Raw genomic sequence first — 25,029 nt, forward strand, 5'->3', positions numbered from 1 at the left:
ATTGAATGTCAAAATATTAAAGGTCAAATCAGAGAGATGGAAATACTATGAAAAGGTCTGAAGCATGCTCAGAGATTCTATCACCGTGCTCCTGGGATGGGACATTTGGTTTATTGGCCACTGGTGGCTGTTGCACTGAGAAATTAGCAGGAGCTATCTCAAATCTCTGTTGCCAGTCTGCAATTTACTACCAACCCCGAAAGTATGCTTTATATCAAAACAATTAGACAGTCTATATTTATCGAAAGAATGCATTAGATTTCCCTAATGTGAATCTGAGTGGGAGAAGGCATAACTTAAATACAATTAATTTCCATTAATATACTGATGTAACAACAGTAAGCAAGCATCCAGTAATCAAGGCTAAGCTGCCAACCAAGACTATAATCTATATCTATTGGTAAATTGAAAGAAATTACACATCAGCTTTGTGAAACACTGAGAACACTCATAATTAAGGAATAATGAATTAATTCCAAGCATCATGCCTGTGTATCATATTGCAATTAATCAGTGCATAGGCAATGCCAACCTATTGTCCCTACTCTGTTTACCACCAGGCTGCTGTTCATTCTCAGCGAAGTGACAATCTGTTTTGTTATATCATTATGCAGGAATTGGTTTTCTATTCTGTAGGCTCAGCTATTTGCTGCTCCACTTATCCAGACAGTAACAAAGTGAAACTCTCATCTCCCCTCAGTGTCAACAGCAGCTGATAGCAATTAAGGAGAAACCCTGCACAGTACTGTATACTGCAACTGTATACATTGCTTTCAAAGAGTTCATCCACAAAATGACTTTTCATTGTCTGTTGCCTTTGTCCGAACATTTTCCTCCAGGGCCTAAATTAACTGAAGTGGCCAAGAGAATGAAACAATTACGTGTGCTGGTATTTTTTCCAGCAGACAGACCCTGAATAGATAATTAGTATATGAAAAATGCATGAAATATTAGTGAAAGTGTAAAAACAAAGAGAGAAACGCATTCAATGCATATTCTAGATCTGCTGTATAAAAATATCATGCCTCTGTACAGTGGCCGTTGCATAACATAAGCAACACATCTGATATACTTTCTTTAATCTGTGTGACACTGTACATGCAGCTCAAGAACGTTTGGGATCGGTGCTTGCTTTAATACCACACAGGCACTAATAGGCCAGGCACATTTTGATTTGAGATGTACAGTGCAGCCATGGCTGTATTGGAGGCAACCCACAGAGTCCCTGCTGTGAGCCAGAGAGGTGCTTTCATTTGTTTCCAACCCATGGGAGCATGGCTGTATTATATAGCTGTGATACAGAACACAAAACAAGGTCACCATTCATGCAACCACAGACATTAGTTAATTTCAATGTTCACAAAGTCTGGCAGAGTCAGACGCTCTACTTTCAGTGTACTATCATCATCTGTTTGTTTGTCAGAAGGGAATATAGGCAGAGCAGCTGAATGCTCACGATGGATGAAATTGCCCTTGGGCGACCAGTCTTGCACTAGTTTTAAGCATTTCCATCCAAATGTTTTATGTTAGTTTATGGAAAGTGTATGCTAATCAGAAATGCACATGCTTAGGGGCAAGCATGCCTCAAAGAAAATTGATATGAATTTGTTGTTGAATGATGAATTTTGTTGCGAATCTATCATTTTACAAAACATATACAGTATAGTGATCATCAGCACATGCTCTCCTATAATATCAAAATGATTCAGAACCTAATTGTTTGCCTTCTGAATATTATCAAGGATTTTACAGCAGTAGGAAGTGGCATATAGATCACCTTATGTCTCAGGCTAATACACCAGGCAATTGGTTGGATGATGTCGGGAAATGTAAAATGCTGGGTGCTTCGTTTATCACTTGCTCATGGCCTTTTCTTTCAAGAGATTCTCGGGGTGCACTTCACAGAGGAACTTACTTGGACAATGTACACAGACTGTGACAAAGAAGCTAAGAAGGCAACGCCCATACCACCTTAGGCAGCCGAGGAGATTCAAGGTCTCAGAGATGGTCCTGAAAGTTTTCGAGTCTGCTACAATCCAGAGTATCCTAAGGGCTATCTCTGTATGCAATGGAAAGAGTGCTGTGGAAGGTGATTAGTTCGGTTGAGCACACCACAGGGAGAGCTCTGTCTATCCCATGCATAAGACAGCAGGTGCTTGCGTAGGGCAAAAATAATTATGAAGGACAAACCACATCCCAGTAATGGACTGTTTGTGATGATGCGAAATGGCCTGCATATCAAAGGCTCTGATGTTTTTTTCTTCCTGCGGCTGTCAGAGCCCTGAATGAGGATATGCAAACAAACAAACAAACGAACCAAAAGAACCAACTTACCAACCGGTAATTCAAGTGACATATGTGACATTCTACTGGGAGCTCAATCAACTCACTCAATTAATACAAAACAAATGAAACAATGGCACAAATTCATAAATGGCCTGCGCAGCATCCATGCACAAATAATTGTAGGAGATGTTTGGCGTGGTGCTCAGAGGAGCACTTTTTTCTAGTATTAATTAATGTTATCCCAAATTCAATGCCTTTTTCAGTCAGATTGTCACACTCTGTCCTGAGTGAGGGTAGTGTGTGCCCAAAAATGACACTGAACCAGCTAGGATTACGCCAAAATAAGGGCACTCATGGTAAAATCCATTTTAGCAAAACAAAACAGTTTTTATTCACCTTTTCACAGACCATCAAAATTGAAGAACGAAGGTATTTACACAGTAAACTGTGCAGGTTGGCCCTAGGTCCACCTCTGCAGTCCTGCATTGACTGACTGGCAGTGGGAAGTCTCCCTACTTATATAGGCTAAGCCCCTCCCACGGACCATACCAACACTAAATTGATTCCACAATTACCCCAGTTACTCCTCAATGTCCAGAGACATCACATTTCATATACCGGTACACATTTAAAGTGTTACATAATATTCTATAAATTATCCACATATTGTAATATAAGAGTTCTCTAAACAAACCCTCCCACTGTTGGCATGTTCCCCATACCCCACAGCTGGTAGTTGCTCCCTTCAATGGAGTCAACAAGCAATTATCAATCAATTAATAACAAATATCACTGAAACATAAATAATAATTAAAACTTTAGCCATTCAGTCTCAATGGCAGGCTGAACTGCCACACAGATAACATCTGATATTCAGACTACAAAATCAGTAATTCAGTATCCGTAAAGGACAAGAAATGAATATAGACTATGCAATATTCCAGATACTATTAGTGTAGTTTACTTGAACTCTACTTCAGGTTAGAGAAATCTGTCATGTTTGAATAACATGCAAATATTATGCATGCAATCGTAAATCGCAAAGACAGAAATACCACACCTACTCATTGATCCCATCATTATCATCAGTAAATTGTCCCTCCTCCCAACAGGATACCAACCAAAGCAAACATAATCTAAGGCAAATGTGAGACCTGACTGTCACTAAAAGAGAGAGAGATACTATAAATAGGAAGCATAGGAAATTTAACCTCGGCTGATCTTAGGAAATTTTAAAATGTTATTAAATGCCTTGATATAGGGCAACATCTGAATTCTAAATTAGACATTTCTAGAGTAAGATGTTTGTATTCAGATTGCAGAGATACAGTAGTACAGAGAGAATGGGTGCACACTCCTCTAACTCCAACAGTTAATTGTACTCTCTCATGCAATTATTCAAATACTTTATTTGTCTCATACTCATTAATCACATGAGTAGTCACAAAACAAAGCACAGGTGGTAAAGTTGTGGTAAATGCTACTTCCAATTAAGAATGACTGTCAAGCTATAGTGTGGGTTATCATTTGCAACATGAACTATTCATCATAAACAGCAGAATGACACATGTTGTATTACCTCATGTTAATGAGATTAATACAAGGTATTAATGTATAAATTAACTGATATCAGAGCCCTGTGAAATCTGAGCACTGTTACGAGTGTAAGTGCATGAATAAACAAGGAAAGTCAGACTGTGTCTCAGCAGCATATCACATGAGGCAGGCATATATTTATATCAATCAAGTAGCGCCCAGTGTGAATGCTTACAGTAACACTGAATAAAACACTATGACATTAGCCCTGTAGGTGACTGGAATGCATCATTTGGGGTGGATTTAAAAGCTCAAAATGCATCACATGTGAGCTTCTGTATCTTCCTCACATGAAACTGACAAAAGCATAAATATGTTATGAGTCTTTACAATCACATGTGGTGTTGCACCAAAATACACATATGAACATGAATCACCAAATGAGCACCATGACACAACGATACAGCCCACTAATTCCCCAATCCATTCCCATAGTTAAGTATAACAACATTCAGGTGTAAGGATATTCCTGCCACCCCAAGTGCATCATGAGAAATGAACACGTCCCCCAGCTAAACTTGGCAACACTGACACAGCTGTTACTAATTGACCAGTTAGACTCGTTTTAAGTGTGATTTTAGTTTAGTGGCATATGGACTGATTTTGCAGATGATTATTTCAAAGAATAGATGTTCCACTTTATGTCCTATATAAGGTTACCCTACTATTGTGGGGCAAGACGTTGTATTTGATAGATATGATGTAATTAGGTCCAGTACAGCGTGTGAAGTGCTGCACAGAGATGTTATACTGTAGTTATTATTGCTAATTTTAAACTCTTGTCCCTGTTGGGCTTTAAATATGTAATTAAAGTATAATACAGCTTTCATTATGATAAAACCACAAACCCCTATACGAAACAAAGATCCTGTGTTCCAATGGATCCAACCCGTGGTGTGCCCGTGTGAGTGTGTGTGCATGTGTCTGTAGACTTAATATATCTTTAGTCACTATCCCAAAAACTGCAAGCAGTAAGATCTTCATTTGTCTTCAAATAAACACCATCAATGATAAGATAACACTGTCCAGTAAGACTGCAAGAAAAAAATTGCAAGAAGTAAGATCTTCATTTGTCTTCAAATAAACACCATCAATGATAAGATAACACTGTCCAGTAAGACTGCAAGAAAAAAACTGCAAGCAGTAAGATCTTCATTTGTCTTCAAATAAACACCATCAATGATGAGATAATACTGTCCAGTAAGACTGCAAGAAAAAAACTGCAAGCAGTAAGATCTTCATTTGTCTTCAAATAAACACCATCAATGATAAGATAATACTGTCCAAAAAGAGTTCACTGGTGTTTTCCCCAGTGTGGCTCAGGTTTATTTTATCAGCAGTGTGAAATTAAACACGAACACTTTAGAAGACATGACTTCCGCGCCAAGCTGTTAATTGCTCTGTCAAAAGTTTTCCAATAATAGCCTAGTTACAGCATAACATCAGTGACGTAGTGTATCAGTTGACTGAGATGCTGCAAGGAAAATGGGCAATATAGGCATCTTCAGCAACTTATTCACAATCCATTATGGTAGTTGTAACCCCAGGGGTCTGTACTTGGCCCACTCCTTTTTTTCCCTCTATAGCAAATGTCAATTTACAAGCTCACAACATATCGCAATGTGATACATTGTGAGCATGGAGAGCTGCTATTTTCTCACAATGTTTGCCAATTTTTGCCTAATGATCACCTATGAGATATAGGGACGCTGGGGTTCATCTGGTTAACCACTTGAACCCCAGCATCCATATTCTGGTGGGAATATTAGCCAAAAATGACAAGACGAGAAGTGGTCCCTACAAGAATGGCTCTGAGAATGGCTTTTGCAAAAAAGTTAAAATGTAATTAATCCATATCTTTTTTTTTTTTTTTCCCTTGTTATACAAATTATACTTGCCAAGCTAAACTCCCTCCAATATAGCGGCATTTCACACTGCGTGAAAAGAGGAGTTAATGGGCAATTATGGGCACTAGATTTGCCCGTAAACCTCAAATTTAGCAGGCATATACAGGTATAGTACAGTGTGATGGTACAATTCGGGAGTTTACCGGAGTTTACCGGAGTTTTACGGGAGTTTCCTGTACACATCCGTATTCCATGCTTTTTGCGCAGTGTCAACGAATTGCATTTTTTGCATTCAGTGTCAGTGGCTAATTAGTCAGACTCCTTTAATTACAATAACAGTTGATCGAACCACTAATGTGACATTGATTTCACCGGCACGGAAAGGCTTTTTAACTATTCAAAGAGTTCTCCTGGAGCCTGGGCCTTTATTGAATTCCTTGACCCCAAAAACATATATTTTTACGCCAAGATTGAGCTTCTATGTGGCTTGGAAGCCGAGATATTGGCACTATTACTTTATGGTAGCCGTCTTTGAACGCCAAGATGGCCGCCTTCTGCCATCTTGATGACGTGGCCCCACTTCCAAAATGAAATGTATGGTTATGGAGATCATGTTGAAAAAATGATCTTGTTTTATTCCATCCTGATTGGCGAATTCCAAACATTTCTGGCCCACAATAACCATACAGTACCTGACCTGGCAGAGTACGTTTTCTAGTTCTATATCAGATTTCTTTCTTTATTATCTATAATTTACATCCTAAACTTTTAACGTTGGTTACAGTATATTATGGGCTAGTAAATAGTGAACAAATGGGGCCAGAGTGATACTGTAGGTATTTTGTATTTAGTTCGGCAGCAGGAGGATGCCTTTTTGTGAGACATGCATGTGTGAGCAGTCTGAGCACACATACAGACCCACCTGTATGTACCTGTGCTGGCTGGCAGAGAAGCATCCAGATGGAAATCAGCACTGCTTTAGGATCAGATTATTGTGCACCTTCAACTTATTGTCTTTGATGGCAAAGACAAAATAATACGAAACAATACTGATACATCCTCATCACAGAAGGCACACTGCATATAATTTCCAAGAAACACTTCTACCTACTGTTTGCCGAATCAATATGCCCTCGAGATCAAGAATTCCATTTTCATCTTTTGTTCCAGCTTGTCTTTTGCAAAGCCGACAAGGTACAATACTCGTGAATAACCCTGTCATGAATAGCCTCTGTTTTAATAATAAAACATGACATGAAATGCAGCTCAAAGTGCTTTACAGAGCAATGAGAAAAAAAGAAAAGCAAGGCATAAACATTAAAAAACAAGCAGTAATGCAATACAGTGAGGACATGAATAACAAAAAATAAAAGATCAATTAAAAGCAATGGTGTAGAAGTGGATCTTGAGCTGTGCTTTAAAAATATATACAGATCGAGGCTGCCTGTCGAAGGTACAGTGGGTTTTAGTACAACTGTAGCTCAAGACGGCATTTAGGTGTAAGAAAGGTGGGTATATAATGTATAATAATAATAATAATAATGTAATATAGACAGTCCTTGGTGCTATCAAACATGTTTGGGTAAACACGTGCCTGTGTAGCAGCAGAGGTCTGCATTCATATAAAAAAGTAATCCTCTGTGGTGGCCTGTGTCATCAGGAAAGCCTGGCAGTCTGCAGAGCTCAGTGCGTGTTTAGCAGCCTGACGGTTGCCAGGTGGATGCTGCTCCAAAATATGGTGGAACCCTTCTGGGCACAGGTCTCCACCAGGAGGATAGGAGTGTGTGTGTGTGTGTGATGTTTGGCAAAATGTTTAGGAGCAATATAAGTGTGTGTGTGTGTGTGTGTGTGTGTGTGTGTGTGTGTGTGTGTGTGTGTGTGTGTGTGTGTGTGTGTGTGTGTGTGTGTGTGTGTGTGTGTGTGTGTGTGTGATGTTTGGCAAAATGTTTAGGAGCAATATAAGTGTGTGTGTGTGTGTGTGTGTGTGTGTGTGTGTGTGTGTGTGTGTGTGTGTGTGTGTGTGTGTGTGTGTGTGTGTGTGTGTGTGTGTGAGAGATGCGGCTTGGCCTGTTGTAGCGCCACCATGAGGCTGATTTGAAAATTATCTATAAAGAGCAAAATTCCAGGCAAAGGTTTTTCCTTGGCCTCTAGGGAGTTGGCATACAAAGTTATCCACAGATCCGTGCAGTTAGAGGTAAAACACTATTCGGCGAGTTATAGCACCACCATGAGGCTGAGTTGAAAATATTCACGTGGCATTTATTCCTCGGCCTAGTGGGAATGCGTGCACAATTTCACAGAAATCACGCGATGTGTTCATGATTTGCAGCATTTTGTTTGAAACTGAGCACTCCTGCGAACGTTGGAAGCCAATCTTAGCCAATCAGGATGGAGTCTGATAAATATGAAAGACCCGTTTCGTTGAATGGGTCTAGAGCTTAGAGTATATATGAATAGAGAAGACACCCGAGTTCTCCTCCCATCCACTTGCATTAAGTTGCTCAAAAGCGCATGAGGCGATTTCACTCCTCCTTCCTGGTAGGAACAGAGTGCATTCTGGGATGGATTGGCCCCAAACACATGAACGCGCTGCCGTTGAACGTGCGCGAACACGCACGAACACGAACGAGCGTGCTGCCATCGTGAACGTGCACAATGATTGAATGAATCAACGGACCAGCGCGTTCATGTGTTTGGGGCCAGGCTGCAATACCTTCATTCGGCCACTATGTCCATTTCGCCTCAGGGTTTCCTCTGGGTGCCTTCTCTATTCATATATACTCTATGGTCTAGAGAGACTGTGTACCAATTTGTGTGATGTTTGGACAAAATCTGTAGGTGTACTGTCCAAAAACTTGTTTTGCACAAAGCGGCCTCCTGGTGGCGCTATAACAGGCCGTTCTGGAAATTCCGGGGCAGAGGTTCATCGTTGGCATCCAGGGAGTGTGTGTGCAAAATTTGACATTGACCGGGTTAATGGTGCCGGAGATTACAGTAGCTGTTCACAGACAGACGAACGGACGGACACACACACGGACACACACACACGGACACACGGAGTGCAAAACATACTCTCTCCCCATGCCTTCGGCCTGGTGGAGACAATGACTTCAGTTGTCATCTATGTTATCTATTGTTGTGTATCTAAATCTACCGTATATTTTCAGTGCACTTCAGACACGCTGTATCTCTGTACACATTTTGCTTTACTACTTTGTCATATGAGGAGAACATACATTGCCCGTATCTTTTTGAATATCACTAATGCATGTTGGTGTACACAGCAAGCAAGTGACCCCGGCTCATGAGTTTGACATGGCCATCATCTCAAGTTGTGAACGGCTCTGCCTCCTGTGGCCCAAGGGAGCTAAGAAGCTGTGCTTTGTATGATAATGCTCAGTGGGGGATCGGGATGACTGGCTCTGTGTTGAGTCGGCAAAGGCAGGTGGTCTACTTGATGCTATCACATTGCTCCCTGAAAAAAGTGTTTATACTCTCTCCCTCTCCCTCCTTGCTTTATTCGTTCCCCTCCATCGCTCTATCCCCCTCTATCAAACGCACTCCTCCCGGAGCCTCCCAGCAGATATATTTTCCACTCTTCCATCTGCCACCCACCTATCCTCTACTATCTATGTCCCTTCCTCTACCTGACCTCTACTCCTTAACTCCATAAACTCTCTATACTTTTACTTAGTAAACTTAACTAGTATTTAGTTGCCTGGGAGCAGCTCTGTACTTGGTCTGCTCTCTTTCCCTCTACACTAAATCTCTTTGCCGAAAAAACGTTTTGCTTTGTGGTGCATTGAAAGCTTGTAGCTCTTCTATTTTCATAAAATGGACACCCACAGAATAAGCGACATGCAGTGTCATGCCACAAAGCATAAGTGCAGCCATCATGGACAATCCCTCTCATCCCCTACACATACACAACACTGTGGCAGGGCAGAAAAGCTCCTTCAGCAACAGACTGTTACACCCGAGTTGCAAGAAGGAGCGCTATAGGATATCTGTTCTGCTCCATCCCTCTCAGGGTCCCATGGTTCATGGCATGCCCTCATACCTTAACCCCTTGTCCCTGAGGGCCACAGCTGGATGTTGACTCTGCCCTTCCATTATTCCCTCTTGTACAGATACCTCAGGTGAGCTACGCTTCCACGGCTCCGGAGCTGAGCGATAACACCCGCTACGACTTCTTCTCCCGTGTGGTGCCTCCAGACACCTATCAGGCCCAGGCCATGGTGGATATCGTCAAAGCAATGCGCTGGAACTATGTCTCTACTGTGGCCTCAGAAGGGAACTACGGAGAGAGCGGGGTAGATGCGTTCATCCAGAAGTCTCGGGAGGATGGTGAGTGTGCTGGGCCATCATATATTATTACCAGTTGTCTTGCGAGGGAAGATTGAGTCCTGGGAGAATGTGCTGTACTGTAGGGGGATCCCTGAAGTGCTGAGACACGTGAGCAGGAATCAATCAGAGTGATGGAATGTGAGATGCAATTGTGCAGAACCTGCAAACTGCAGACGATTACGTGCATAATCTAATATACGAGACACATTATTATTATTATTATTATCATATACTGTAGGATTCAAAGAAGTATGAAAAATTGTATACAGAGAAAATGTAGCTGTTATAACCATTTTTTAACTGCTACAGTAGAATTGCTTATGCTCAAATCACAGAGAACATTATTACATTGTGTCAAGACCACTAAAGAAATGATAGATTATGCTTTATTTCATGGCCATCTATCTCTGTCAGCCAAGCCTAAGAATTTGTTCTTATAGGCGTTGGCCTGTTTGGCAGAATCAGGCTGAGGGGAGGGGTAGGGTTATAGGTTCATTCAGCATCCGGTAGATAAAGGAGAAGTGAGACCTTCAGTGCAACTGTCTTTTTCAGGAACAAATTATTTGTCCCACAGGAGACACGGAAACATTTCCTCAGCACTTTGCATGCTGTGGCCTCTCTGAAAGTTCTCCCTGCATCTACTCACCCAGTTTCTCTATTAAAGGGAGTGTGTTGTGTAATTTGGATGAGACCTAGAGATGTCCTGGTCACCACCTTTGGCTTGCACATGACTTGGCAGCAGATGGCTGACTTGGCTATTACTTCCACTATAACTTAATTGACTCAACTCTGAAATGGCCCGGGCACACAGGGCACGCACGCACGCACGCACGCATGCACGCACGCACGCACGCACCAGTGTTGTTTTTCGCAGCACATTTCTATTTTAGTTTAGTCATAGTCTTTGGACTGAAACTTCATTTAGTTTTAGTCATATTTTAGTCACCTGGAATGTTTTAGTGTTAGTCTAGTTTTAGTGGACTGTGTCATGCGATTTTAGTCGACTAAATCTAATTTTACACTTGCTCACAACGTGTCACAACGCGACGCATTGTGAGCTTGTAGATCTGTTATTTTCAGTGTAAAATGACTTATACTGGATCTCTTGTCCACCAGTCCCTTCCTAACATTTTAGTCTAGTTTTTATTTGTTGACGAAAACTTAGTAGCTTAGTTTTCATTTAGTTTCCATTTAGTTTTACTCAGTGGAAAAAGGTAGTCGACGAAACTTTTTCGTCATAGTATTAGTCAACGAAAACAACACTGGCACGCACACATTTGGCGGCCTGACAGGCGTTAAAGGGGTAGGGTGTAAAAAAAACACAAGCACACAATCACACATCCAGAACATGCAATCCATAACATACTAATAACATACTAATAATAGCTCCAAGCTAGCAAACAACACCATCAGGCAATACCAAAACAAGACAAGCAGTATGGCAAACAGACAAAGCACAGCAGACACAGCCCAGCCTATCTCTGAATGTTTCCAGGATTTGGTTGGAAGCCTATAAGTGTTGTTTGGCTGACAAATATTGACAAACTAGAATTTCGCGGCCGCTTCGTGGCCGCTCATCCCAGAGTTACCTTGCCGCGCACTATGGGAAGAAGGAAATTGCGGGAGTTGACTCCACATGTAGTAACGGATGGGTTATTAGTTATTATTATGTGTCCTTATTAGTGTAGTGTAGTCAACACTTTATGGCTCATACACACTGCCCGGTATTTGCTCCGATTATGCTGTCGGGGAGCATTTTTGGCGCTGACCGACAAAACGGCTGATCTGACGTTAAGCGGTGCCCAAAAGGTAGATCAGGATCTACCAGTATAGATCACAAAGGCTTTGCAGGTAGACCACATGACATGGCCCTAAAAATATATATAATTTTAATATAAAAAACGATTTTTGCATCTGCCACTTGAGATGACCTGAGATGACTTGATTGATTGACATCAAAAAGGGCCTGTCAGCTCAAACACACAATGCAATACTTGTTGTTGCGTACAATCATCAGTAGCAAAGTCAAATACCAAAAATAAAAACCAATGGGATGATAGTTTTATTTTGCTGGTCGTTTTGAAAGTAGCTCTGAAGTAAAAAAAGTGTGGGCAGCCCTGGTATAGATGTTTATTGCGAACGCAGTGAGCCACTTACTATGACAGCAAGGGCTGAATGTCTGTGTGTCTGTCTGTGTGTCTGTCCCGCTGTTACACCACCCGCCCGCCACCAGAGGGCGCAGCTGTAGCACACACACACACACACACACAGGGCGCAGCTGTAGCACACACACACACACACACACACACACACACACACACGAGCTGCGTTCGCTTCCCGCGTTTGCGCGTCTTACTTGTATATATATATTCATTCCGTGGGTAAATCCCTGGCTGTAGGCTACCCACATATTGGTAGCATATTACCTATATTAGGCCAATATTGGCGTTCCGCATTTCAGTTGAATAATGTTGTGTGCGCACGTGCGCGTGCGGAGAAAGACAGTTATTTAATTAAACTGAAGATTATAACGTCCTGTCTCGCTGGCGCCATGTATAGGCTGCACGGCTATTCCTACGGGGTAGTAGTTGCCAGGTTGGCGAATTGTAAGCGAGTCGTAGTGTGTGTTGAATGGCATTTGAATGGCATTTGTGGGCTTGTGAATGCATTTTCTCACATGTAATTTGTGCTCACTTGCATAGACCTGGCGAATTTAGCGTGGTGAAAGGGCAAAAGTGTTCCGGGGGTGTGGGTGCTTCGGGCGATAATGTTTGTAGTAAACAAATGCATTGGCGGCGTGAGTGTGGAAGGGAGGCATTTTTGGTGGCAGTGCCAGTGCCAGTGTTTGGCGGGTGGTGTCGAGTTTTGGTGTTCGGCGCGATAGGAGGAGATAGCGTTGAAACACTGCGAAGGTAAGTGTGTGACGTCACTGCCGTGTGAGTGTGTGTGGGTGTAGTGTGTAAGATGGTGTTGTGGGTGTTGCAATAGCGACGTAGCTGTTGTGGCTTTGGGTTTCTTGCCATGTGTTGGGTACAACTTCTCCAATATAGAATAGATAACGTGAAAAGCAATGGAACTAACACGTGGAGACTTGGCATTGTATTGAATTTATAGTAAGTATATATAAGTATATATATATGTAAGCTGTGGCTGATGATTCCAATGGAAGATGATTGTAATGGGAGTGTTAAAGTATGGTTAGTTTATTTGTATATATTAATGTTGTCTGGCTTCCTAAATCATGAAACCACTGTCTGCTCTCTTTGGGCTCCATTAAGCAATTCATATAATATGACATATAATATTACAGTTTTATGAGCTGGGGGTGTGTTGTATGTCATATTGCAATTTTGGGCATGTTAAGAAGCGCTTTCGACACCCCGTGGATTGCGCAAAACGGCCTTGAATTAGTCATGGGTGTGTTTAAGGCGTGTTTGAGACGTACCCAATCAACATGTCCGTACTATTCTCTTTACCAGTCAGCTGATGTCACATACGGAATGCGCACTTTGGGGATCGTGGTATTACATTTCTTCAGGCTGGCACCATAGAAGACATGACATGACTTTGTCACATTTGGGTTAATTATTCCTATTGCACTGCATGCTGTCACCTTTATGCCTCAAAATAATTTGTTTCTATTGAAAAACACCAGTAAAATAACGTTTATTATATTTTATTTCATTCAAGTCATGATGAAGGAATGAGTTGAATGCTGCTGCTTAATGCTGTGCCTGTGGCCCCGATGGTATATGGTCTTCGCTCGTAGCATTTTATTGAAGAAGACTTGAATCGGGTGTGATACAGCATATGAAAGCAAACTTCCCAAGGATTATGGAGATGTTTTTATTTATTTTTAAGGTTGAGAAATGAAAGAATTATGGCAGTTTCTAATCTCAACATTTTACAAAAAAAAGACGCAAAAAGAGGCTGTTGCCATGTCTCATAGAAACAAGTAAATAGGTCTATAAAAATAAGCGCATATAACAGGGGTCTGTAACCTATTTTAAATGAAGTGCCATGTTTTTATTTTCTAGATAGTGAGTCTGCCATATCCAGATTAATTTTAATGACACCACATTAAAATAAAAAAACATATTTTGATTGTCCACAAATATAAAGTTCTTCCTTCTTTTTAAATATGTTCTTGCACATTGTTATAATGATCATTATATATATGCAGTCAGAGTTCATAGTTCTATTTCGTCCCTGCTGACCGCCAGAGGCGGTGCTTTAAGCACTGAATACGTCCCTTCGCGCATGCGCAGTCGAGTATTTTATACCAACAATGTCGGTTGACCCCGTGATGACCCGGAGTCGTCTATAACTTCCGGCAGTCATCCGGGGCTCAGTCCCTAATTTCTTCTCGCTTACGCAAGTTGTACATAGCACAGAGTTCTACAGCAGAATTAAACTGCACGATAACAGAACTATTGCTTTGCTACTACTAAGTCGCCGGTAGTCCCGCGACCATTGTTGGTCGGAGCTGTGACGCGTGCGTTCGCCCTCCAGGGACTGCGACTTAATACTACTATTATTGTATCGTTTTCGAGTGGAGCTGGGCTTCACATCGTCTTGTTTTCCCACGAAGGCTGCGCCGCAGTGCTGGTGACGGCAAGCGTTAGCACTACCCGCTCCCTGCACGTGAGTCGACGCTAGTATTATTTGTTTACTACTTACCTATACTACTTATACTTATACTACTTATACTTATAAGTGTACTTATCTACTGCTATATTACTCTGCCTCTCTGAGCGAGTCTTTGCTGGCACTGGCCAGCTATATAGCACCGCCGCGTGCTACAAACGGCGACCTGAGCGTCCCGTTTAGCACCCGTCAAAGTTGAACGGATAGCTCGTTCTCTTTGACAGCTTACGCTGTCTTGTTTTCCCACGAAGGCTGCGCCGCAGTGCTGGTGACGGCAAGCGTTAGCGCTACCCGCTCCCAGCACGTGAGTCGACGCTATTATTATTTGCTTACTACTTATACTTATACTACTTATACTTATACTACTTATAAGTGTACTTATTTACTGCTATATTACTCTGCCTCTCTGAATGAGTCTTTGCTGGCACTGGCCAGCTATATAGCACCACCGCGAGGTTACGTCAGTAACCCCGGTTATATGAATTGGCTTGACTGATTTAGTCACTTGTTCTCAAATAGTGTACTTTAATTTCGGCACAGAGCCATTGCCACTTTATAGGTTGGTTTTTCTGAAATTATATATATATAACTATATCATTATATATATATCATATATACTGGTCTCTGCTAGAGCACCCCTTACCTGGCATAGGCGGCGTGCGCGCCCCCTCCCTCCAGCTAAGCGGCCTTTAGCAGCTACAGTAGCCTCTACTGGCACAGGCAGCGTCCGCGCTCCCTTCCTACCAGTTTACGGCTCCACCCCTAGCGACCACTAGCGTCCGCGCTCTGGGCTACATCTGCGGGTTTCCAATGGACGAACCCCGCCACCACCTGTGCACCTCCTGCCAGGCTCCTCTGCGGCCAGAGGATGGGCATGACCTCTGCCCTGGGTGCCTTGGCCCCCAACATCTGAGGGAGGCACTCGGTGACAACCCATGTCACGTGGACGCAGGAGCGTCCAATCTCTCTCGCCGGTAATGAAGGCTAACAAAACCCTCCCCGGACAGAAGGTACGTTATCGTTTAAAGCGGCGCTATCCCCGCTAAACAGACGTTCATATGATATCATATACTTATCATGGCATAACCTCCTGTGTGTGGGTAAAGGCTGCGTTCGCGCCGCCTCCCTGCTCTGCATACGAGGTCTGTTCGACTGTGAACGCTAGCGCTTATTATAAGCGACTATAAGACTTGCCGAAGGATAAGAACACTGTCATAATTATTACCTTCGTTTGTTAAACACGCTACTTTTTAAGCTTTGTTTAGCCCCTGCTGGTGATGGCAAGAGCCTTGCTGGCCAAAGCCATATACCGATATTGGCAGCATTCAAGCTTAACTGCTTTTGCGAATAGCTGTATTGTTGTTGTTATTATCAGCCCGGTACAGGAGCAGCTTCCTGCGTCCTCCCAGGGTATTGATGTTGCTACCAGTATAGTTTGTAGCAAAATAGTATTAACAGCTACTGGTGTACATAGCCTGTCTGGTTGTTAACCCAGCTGGCCCCCAGTAGTGGGCCTAGCTGAAGCTGCTACCAGTATGTCTGGAGCTCAAAGCTCCATTAACAGTTTTTTGCATATACAGTGGGTGCAACCTGGTTTGTTCCCACAGGTCGGATTAGTGCCCCTGGGTACCTGTAGGTCCTATTAGCCCAGCTGGTCCCCAGCACAGAGTATCTGGCGCTGCTGACAGCGTAGCTCACAGCTGCTACCAGTAGCTTAAAGTTAAAGCTGTTTATGAACAGGCTATAGCTTGTCTTGTTTTTTAGTAGCCTAGCTGGTCTCCAGCATAGCTCTCTAACTGGCGCTGCTACCTGTAGTTGTAGCCCAAGCGCTTATTATACTATTGAAGATAAAAAGCTATCTGTATATAGCTTGCCTTACTGTTTGTTGGCCCAGCTGGTACAGGGCAGGCAGCGTATGCGCTCCGCTCCTCCAGCATACGGCCAGCTTGATGTTACTTACTACTAATCGTTTGTTAGCTCAAGCATTTATTAACAGCTATTGGTGTATAGCTTGTTATGTTCATTAGCTGCAGCTGATACAGGCAGCGTACGCGCTCCCTTCCTTCAGCAGGTGGCCCCTATCGGTGGAGCTATCGGTTGTAGCCTTTTCTCCAAAACTAGCTTGTGTCGGTTTATTTAACCGAACCTGGCTGGGGTAGGCAGCGGTAGCGCTCCCTCCTCCCAGCATGAATGCGTAGTAGTGCACACGTGACTAGTGTATTGGAAGTGTCTTTTGTTTCGCTCTGGACTAGCAAACATAAATAATAATGCACTGGAGTTTGGATAAGCGTCATAGTGCCGTGATAAACGGTCACATAGGAAACACTACAGCTGCTACATAGCAGCGTCCAAACCTTGACTGAAGGCTACTTTATTATCATAAATTATAAGTAAGCCTCCGCCGGGGGTACAGGTAGCGTAAAGCTCCCCTCCCCCACCGCGACCATGCAGGTCGCACAGTCTATCTAACAGCAACGTTTGTGTGCTGTTTCTATGATGCACTTTACATCTGGTTGAATCTCAAAGTGCTGCAATGAGCATTTGCATAAACGTAAATGCATATTCACATGCTGCGGCAGGTATAGCAGCATTCAGTTTTTCGATTAAGTCATTATATGCCGATCTAAGTTAAAGCCTCTGCTGGCACAGGCAGCGTACGCGCCCCCTCCCTGCAGCATATGGCCAACACCTAGCAAACCAGTAGCGTCCGCGCCCTGGGCTAGTTGGGACTGGTGTGCACCGGCCGGTCCAAAGGAACCGGTGCCACCACAACGGAGAGCACCCACTTTCGTACCTCGAAAGCCTCTGCTGGTACAGACAGCGTATGCGCTCCCTCAAGCATATGGCCAACACCTAGCAACCAGTAGCGTCCGCGCCCTGGGCTAGTTGGGACTTGTGTGCACCGGCCGGTCCAGAGTAACCGGTGCCACCACAATGGAGAGCTCCCACTTTTGTACCTCGTGTGAAGCTCTCCTTCAGCCGTGAGCCGACCTTGGTCCTGCCCCGTGTGCCAGGAGGAAAAGGTCTGACCGCTGACTACAGCAGATCCGAGAGGGCTCAGCTATCTGCGGAGTTGGCCCGCATGAGGGCCATGCTCACTTCAGATAACACCTAGGCACCTCGGAGGGTGCCGAAGCGCCTACCTCTCCGATGCCACAACTGACTCGAGGTTGATGTGCTCTCCCCGACAGCTTAAGCTACGCACTTCCATGACTATGAGGAAGATGCAGAAGGCGGTGCCTCCCAGGCATCAGAGCCGGCCTCCCACTTCTCAGCTCATGCGCATAGCCGTGGAACGCATACTAAAGCAGGCAGTCGGCTCCTCCAAGCGCCTTCTTCTTGCTGTCTTCGCCGTCCCCCACGCCTGTACCTGAGACAGCTACAGGCCTGCCGGGCGAACGATCAGGGCCCTCTCCCATCTCTATACCGATGGTGAAATCCTGGCAGCCCTGCCCTGATTGGGAAAAGTGTCCTGAGACAACCCGTTGCGACGTGACACTTTAATAGATTTGAACGCACAAGGCGATAAGGGCTGGCCTGGGTTACATGCCAGCCACCAAGCCTGTCATTGCATCCCTCATTGTGTTCCCCAACGAGGCCCGGCGGCAGAACGCTAGGTGACCTCGACCCCAGTGCAGGAGCACAGACAACCTGCTCACTGGGGCCTCCCGTTCACACTTAATAGTGGCAACGTTAATACTGGCTCAGTCACCTTTGGTGTGTCACTGGAGGCATTGGCGTCATGTCCTCAGAGCGTGGGCGGCTGATGTCCATCGTATCTCTAGCCCGTCGCCAAGTCGGGTTTTCACAGTCAAGCTTGACTGATGAGCCTAGGCCAACTCTCCGTAGTCTCCCTGAGGAGCCAGGAGCACTAGGTGGTTCAGCCGGGCGAGAATCGCCGGAGCGAACCATCCAGGGGGGGAAGACCAGGCTGCAGCTTGCAGGCCTACGACACATCCCGCCTCCCAAAGGGCCGAGCTCCAACATTGATGAAATCATCTTGACTGCCCTCGGAGCTCGCGTATCACCGCCGGCCCACACTAGAGGCCAGCGTGTTCCCTGGCGTCCCACGCAGGGACCTGACTGTGACTGTGACTTTCCGGGCTGTGCAGTGCCTTCTGACGCCAGCCCCCCATATCCGGCGGGTCAAAATGGCCATTATCAGCAACATGACGAGAGCCCTACTATCAGACCAGGAGTGATGTGTCCTCCTGCCCAAGGGCGCAACAGAGGCTGTATATCCTCAGTCACACTAAGGGAAGTCCGATCTACATACTTCCTCGTGACGCAAGACAGACGGGTGTCGACATGTCTTGAATCTGATGGGACCCAACAGGGTTATGAAGTTTATGCCAGTCTACTGGGCCGAACACGGCAATGTGCTGGAGCGGCAAGTGGTGCGCTCCGCTCTATAGCACACATTCTCATACTCATGGGACCTTAACCGGGTACTGGACGCCCTGTGCGGGCCTACCTTCGAACCCTTGGCACAGGCAGAGCTGAAGTGGGTGTCATGCAAGACAGCCCTTCTCCTGGCCATTACATCGGCAAAGCGCGTCAGTGAACTGCACGCTCTGTCAGTCAGCGAATCATGTCTGAGGTGGAACGCAGACGGCTCGGGGGTCACGCTGTGGCCAAACATAGCATTCCTCCCGAAGGTGCTGTCGCAGGCTCACCTCAACCGGCCTATCAGGCTGGCTCGATTCAACCCCCCACCTGGGGAGCTGACAGACAAACTGGAGCTGTTGTGCCCAGTCCGGGCCCTGAGAGCCTACATTGAAGCTACTGCACGCATCAGGCGAGCAGAGCAGCTGTTCTTTTGCCATAGTGGTGTGAACAAAGGCGGCGCTCCCTCCAAGCAGCGCCTGTCCCACTGGATTGTAGACACAATCAGCCACGCCTATGAGGCAAGTAACCTCCCCGTACCATCAGGGGTACGGTGCCACTCTACAAGGAGCATTTCCACATCATGGGCTGCCATGAGAGGGGTGCCCTTGGAGGACATTTGTGCCGCCGCCTCATGGGCTTCGGCAGGCACTTTCCCAAGGTACTACAGGGTGAATGTTGCCACTCCCCACCCAGTGGACGTGGCCCTCTTCCCCGAATCCTCCGGTTCTACCCTTTGAGGTCTGTAATCAGGATTCCTCGTGACTTGGCTGGTATAAGTCATTCAGTGCTTAAAGCACCGCCTCTGGCGGTCAGCAGGGACGAAATAGAACGATAGTTACGTATGTAACTACGGTTCTATGAGTCCTGAATGACCGCCAGAGGCACTCTTGTCACTCAGAATCCTCGTGTTCTCGCGAGAAGATTCTGTAGGGACTGAGCCCCGGATGACTGCCGGAAGTTATAGACGACTCCGGGTCATCACGGGGTCAACCGACATTGTTGGTATAAAATACTCGACTGCGCATGCGCGAAGGGACGTATTCAGTGCTTAAAGCACCGCCTCTGGCGGTCATTCAGGACTCATAGAACCGTAGTTACATACGTAACTATCGTTTTAATGAATGAATGTGATGCATTGTGAGCTGGTATAGATCTGCTATTTTCAAAAGTAATCTTGGAAAAAATTAATTACATTTTTGGATTAGCCGTCCTTAGTTGGGGATCCTTGACATGGGAATGTGCTGTGTGAGGATCACTGGTTTAAACAACATTAGGAGAAAAGCCCAAATAACCACTTTAGAAACAAGAAAAGCAACCACCAACCAACTAGTACAACTAGTCAACTACCAATATTTACAAGCAACTTTACAGAAAAAGAAGCCGCTTATAATAAACAGACATGGCAACACTCCAGCAGCCTCCCAGAGCCGCTCAAGTGTAAAATCAAACAGTGCTTTTTGCGTTTATGAGGTGGTCGTCTAATCGTTATGCGCTGAGTGTTTTTAGGTCAAGGGGCTTAATAGCAAATTGCACAAAGCGAAAATAATTAACATATGGACACTCCCACAATGCTAAAATATTCAGGAACGCCGTATGCCATATGTGTGTGCGTTCAACACGGGCCGATATGCCTTTCATAATACGATTGTGCGCAGAGCGAGGGCAATTTATGTATTACCCCATTGTAAAACGGATCTTCAAAATGGCACCCTCAGTCTTGCTTGCTTACACCTTCATCGTGGGATTCCGATTTTTTTTAAATGTAAACAACTGATAGATTTTTTTGGAAAGTAGAAAATACCATTACCAACTTGGCTAAATCATTAATTACAGCAAAAAGTAAAAAGAATAATTATATTACAGTAATGCCTTAACTCAATGTTATACAGTATGGGTGTGATGCAAGGAAACGTCAAATGGAGTCAACCTGAATTTTCAGAACAGGTGAGCTGTGTGTAGGGTGTAGAACAGAAAATTGCTGCACTATTCCACAGTCTTTCTCGGTTGCTCTCAGTTCAGGAAATTGAGAAGACTATTGCACAGATCTAAACTCCTTTCTGTGCTCCTCTAAATCTTGGATAAGCAAATCAGCCACCTGTACCAGGCTAATGAGCTAAATAAGTACAGTACAGTACAGTACAGTACAGTACAGTACAGTACAGTACAGTACAGTACAGTACAGTACAGTACAGTTACAGATTAGTGAATTGGTATCCAAAAGAAGTGGGTTTATCCATTAATATTCACTTGACTGTTAGGTGGAAGGAAATGGACTGCTACCCATATAGGCAGTTTTGCAGGCTCATTGACAGCCACGTCACTCTGACTTAAGGCCTATTCATAGTCTGGATTTTCGGTGGTGAGGTGACCACCGCTCCGGTGGTGAGCTGACCACCGGAGCTGAAATAACGTTGAGCGGTGGTGAGTAAAAACAGAGAGAAGGGCTGGAGCCGTGGCGGTGGTTTGCTCTTCACCGCGGCTCGTGACGTCATGTTGTAGTTCGGTGGTCACCCCACCACCGTAAATCCAGACTATGTATGAGCCTTAAGTCAGACATAACCATAAACAAACGGGTACAACGGGTACACTGACAAAGCCACTATATGGACACTATATCATATGACTCGGACACATCAGTCGGATCGGCCGTGCAGCGTAGTTGTGAGGGTCGCGTAGTAGCCCGAACTCTAGATGTAAGGGCCACGTACCGGCCCGAACCTCTAGTCTTGTAAATTCACCATCGAACCTCTTGAGCTACTGTACATCACGCACTCACTTCTATAGTCTTGTTGCAGAGAAATTGAGAGAAAAAAGGCTGATTATCTGAGTCAGCTCCCACAGCAGCATACATGAGCCACCTGCTCCACCACGGCTGAGTACAGTAGGCTACAGGTAAAAAGAAAGCTCAAAGGTGAAAGGTAAATATGTACTGTAATCCAGGTGGGGCTTGTTGATTTGGGTTGTATGTGTTTGCATTCTGCCGATAAACAGTGCCTGGAGCTGCTGGTAATGCAGGCTTCACCCTTCTTGGCATGGTGGATGTGATGAGCAGCTGCTTCCATGCACTCCACACACACCAAGATGAGACTTTCCCCAAAGGGTGATGTCTATGGTCAGAGCCAAGGAGCTGACTGTATGTAGAACAGTACGCACTAAGTACTTGCGTTAATTTAACTCTGAGAGTGTACAAAATAATACATTAACACTGTATGTTTTTCCGTGCAGAGCTGTGGGATGCGGTTGTGTGTTCAACAGCCCCAGCATATGGAGACACATTCTGTTACTGTTCGAGTTGATGCTATCCATGAACCCTTTAGAGAAAACACATTTAATAATTTATACAGTATTATGGTCGTTTAATTTAATGGATATACACAACATTGATCTCATCTGGCATACTGGATGAAACCTGTCACCATACAGTATTACCGTTTCTTCAGTGGGAGCCACTGAGAAAGTTTTCTGCAACAGAAAAACTCTGCTGCTATAACAATATAATATTATGAAGAAATTCAACAAAATTGTGAGAGAATTGCACCCCCATATCCTCAAAGTTACAACACCTGCTCTACCAAATTACACAGAAGGTAGGCACAGCTTTAAAGGCTGCATTCTTCACTGGTATAGGCACAGCACGATGCTTTATTTCTTTAATTTCACATGCAGTGCCTCCTTTGCACGGCATACTTAGTTTCGAAATGGCATGTTGATTATGCTCATCTTGGGGCCCACTCCATAGCCTGTTATGGCATATCAGCTTCGGAATTTATGAATATTGGACCCTTTTCCACTGTCGCCTTTCAGGAAACACACAGGAAACATTGTGACTAACAAAGTGTAGGCTAATGGGCTAAATAAGCCCGTAGAGTGCCATCTTTGACTCTAGACAGCCCCTCACTGGTGCAGAGATGTTGATTACTGTGAGCCCGCCCTAAGAGATGTCATTAATCAAGTTAATGAAACACAATGTCAATAAGAGCCCTAACGAGTTTCCCCTGCAAACCGATGGCCTGTCTGACATCAACATGAGAAACCCTGCTGATGGAGTGACTGTCCTACCTCTGTGACGAGGAGGATTACAAGCCTTAGCCGCGGAGCTAGCATGGGCTGAATGAGGCCATGTGAAGAATAAGAAATGAGGAGAAAAGAGGGGGATACATGCACGCCAATGCTGCAGTATGCTTCAGCGTGATATATCTGTTTTCCAGGTAGCGTTGCCTGATATATGCTGTAATGGAGGTATAGTACTGAAGGTTGTGTTTGAGGAACTTATTTGGTGCTTGTTCAGGTCCTTTTAGTGTCAGTGGTAGGCCTATTGAATATTATGCTAAAAAGGAACATACTGTAGTTGACCATTTTCCTTTTCTAATTTCCTTCTTCCCGGTATATAAACTATTTTATGATAAGCAAACAATATGTGGAGAATTTAAATATAAACAAAGCAAACACCATCTCGTTCCACACAGAGCAACATGGAGACATTTGAACATCTGCATTCCAAATGGCTGCAGTCTCCCCGAAATCCACATCAACTCAGTGGCGGCTGTTCCTGATACCTTCCATATGGCCTTTTATTCTCTTATCTCTCAACCTGTGTGTGGCATGCCAGCCAGTTAGGTCTTTATTTATTATTTGACATCCCACAAATGACCCCTGAGTGCTTCAGATATGTCCTGTTGCAATTTGTTTAAACAATTACATGTCTGTGCTTAATTGGGCAAGGCGGATGGCTGACTAATCATCACTCATCTCCTGTCACTCGATCTCTCTCTCTCTCTCTCTCTCTCTCTCTCTCTGTCTCTCTCTCTCTCTCTCTCTCTCGCTCCCTCTCTCTTTTATACTGTGGCGCTTCTCTTCAATGACATAATGATTAGGAGCTGTGTAAGGAGGTATCCCTCCTAACACAGCCCCTGTAAAAGGCAATTATCTGAAGGAAGCATGACTGTTTTAAATTGCTTGTGTTGTATAGTCCACACAATAATAACAACTATAGCTATAACAGCAATATGCTTTTTATGTTTGAGCTTGTGTACCAGGGTTAACGGTACACAGTTGCTCACATCTTCATTGGTAAATATATCCAATGGAGACAGAAGCTCCAGAAAGTAATTGTTGCCGATCTAATCGGTGAAGCAGAAAGCCAGCGTAATGGATTAAGGCATGGGGACGGTTTCAGGGGATGTTCAAGGGAAGCAATCCTATGCGATGTTTAATTTATCCTGAAGTACCCAAGGGATGCGGCACAAGTTTGCTGCAAAAAGCAATGTGAATGTGTAAAGATAAGTGGTTAGTGGCTGCTAAGCTAATATATGAATATAATTGCCTGGAAATTGAACAGATAAGAACAAGAGGATGGTAGCTGAGAGAGATCATCCACCAAAATGACTCTCAATTGCCAAGCTGTCGTGTTGTGTGAAACTGGATTTGTCTCAGTCAATTTAGAGTGCAAGGAATATGAGTGCAAAATAAAACTTTTTAATCGCACCATGAGCACAGAGCACCATGAGCACAGAGCATGATAAAATAAAAGTCTCAGTCTAAGGAGTTTTACTTCTTTTTCTATACGGTGAGCGAGTCTTTTCCTGTCATAGTTTCCCTTATGCAAAATAAAACAACATTGTGGAATAATATGTTATGAAACAAACTTAATTCAAACTCATTTTTAGGTTCCAGTAACCATGAGCATATTTGAAATTGTGATTCTATTGAAGACTTAGGGGCTTTTAAGAAAGATACAATAACAAAATGAAATGTATTTATTACTGATTCCTGAGGGGAAATACATTTTTCTGCATTTTATCCAGCAGTGGTCTGCTCAGGTGAGTGCATGGCGATCAGTTAGGGGTTGACCACATGAACCCTGTTGGGTGAAGACATTTTGTAGAGTAGACCCCTCAATGAAGTTACTTAATTTATT

General features: G+C 44.2%; 1 protein-coding gene across 1 annotated transcript in view; it reads left to right on the plus strand.

The window, feature by feature from the left end:
* Window positions 1–25,029, plus strand: part of LOC310863042 (metabotropic glutamate receptor 4-like) — a 184,974-nt gene that overhangs the window by 66,844 nt on the left and 93,101 nt on the right. Inside the window, exon 2 of the mRNA XM_083771166.1 lies at window positions 9,860–10,076. Within this exon, the coding sequence (XP_083627292.1) occupies window positions 9,860–10,076 (217 nt within the window). The remainder of the gene's footprint in view (window positions 1–9,859; window positions 10,077–25,029) is intronic.

This window comes from Protomyctophum parallelum (genome assembly GCF_964188405.1).
Source record: "Protomyctophum parallelum genome assembly, chromosome: 8".
NCBI classification, from domain to species: domain Eukaryota; kingdom Metazoa; phylum Chordata; class Actinopteri; order Myctophiformes; family Myctophidae; genus Protomyctophum; species Protomyctophum parallelum.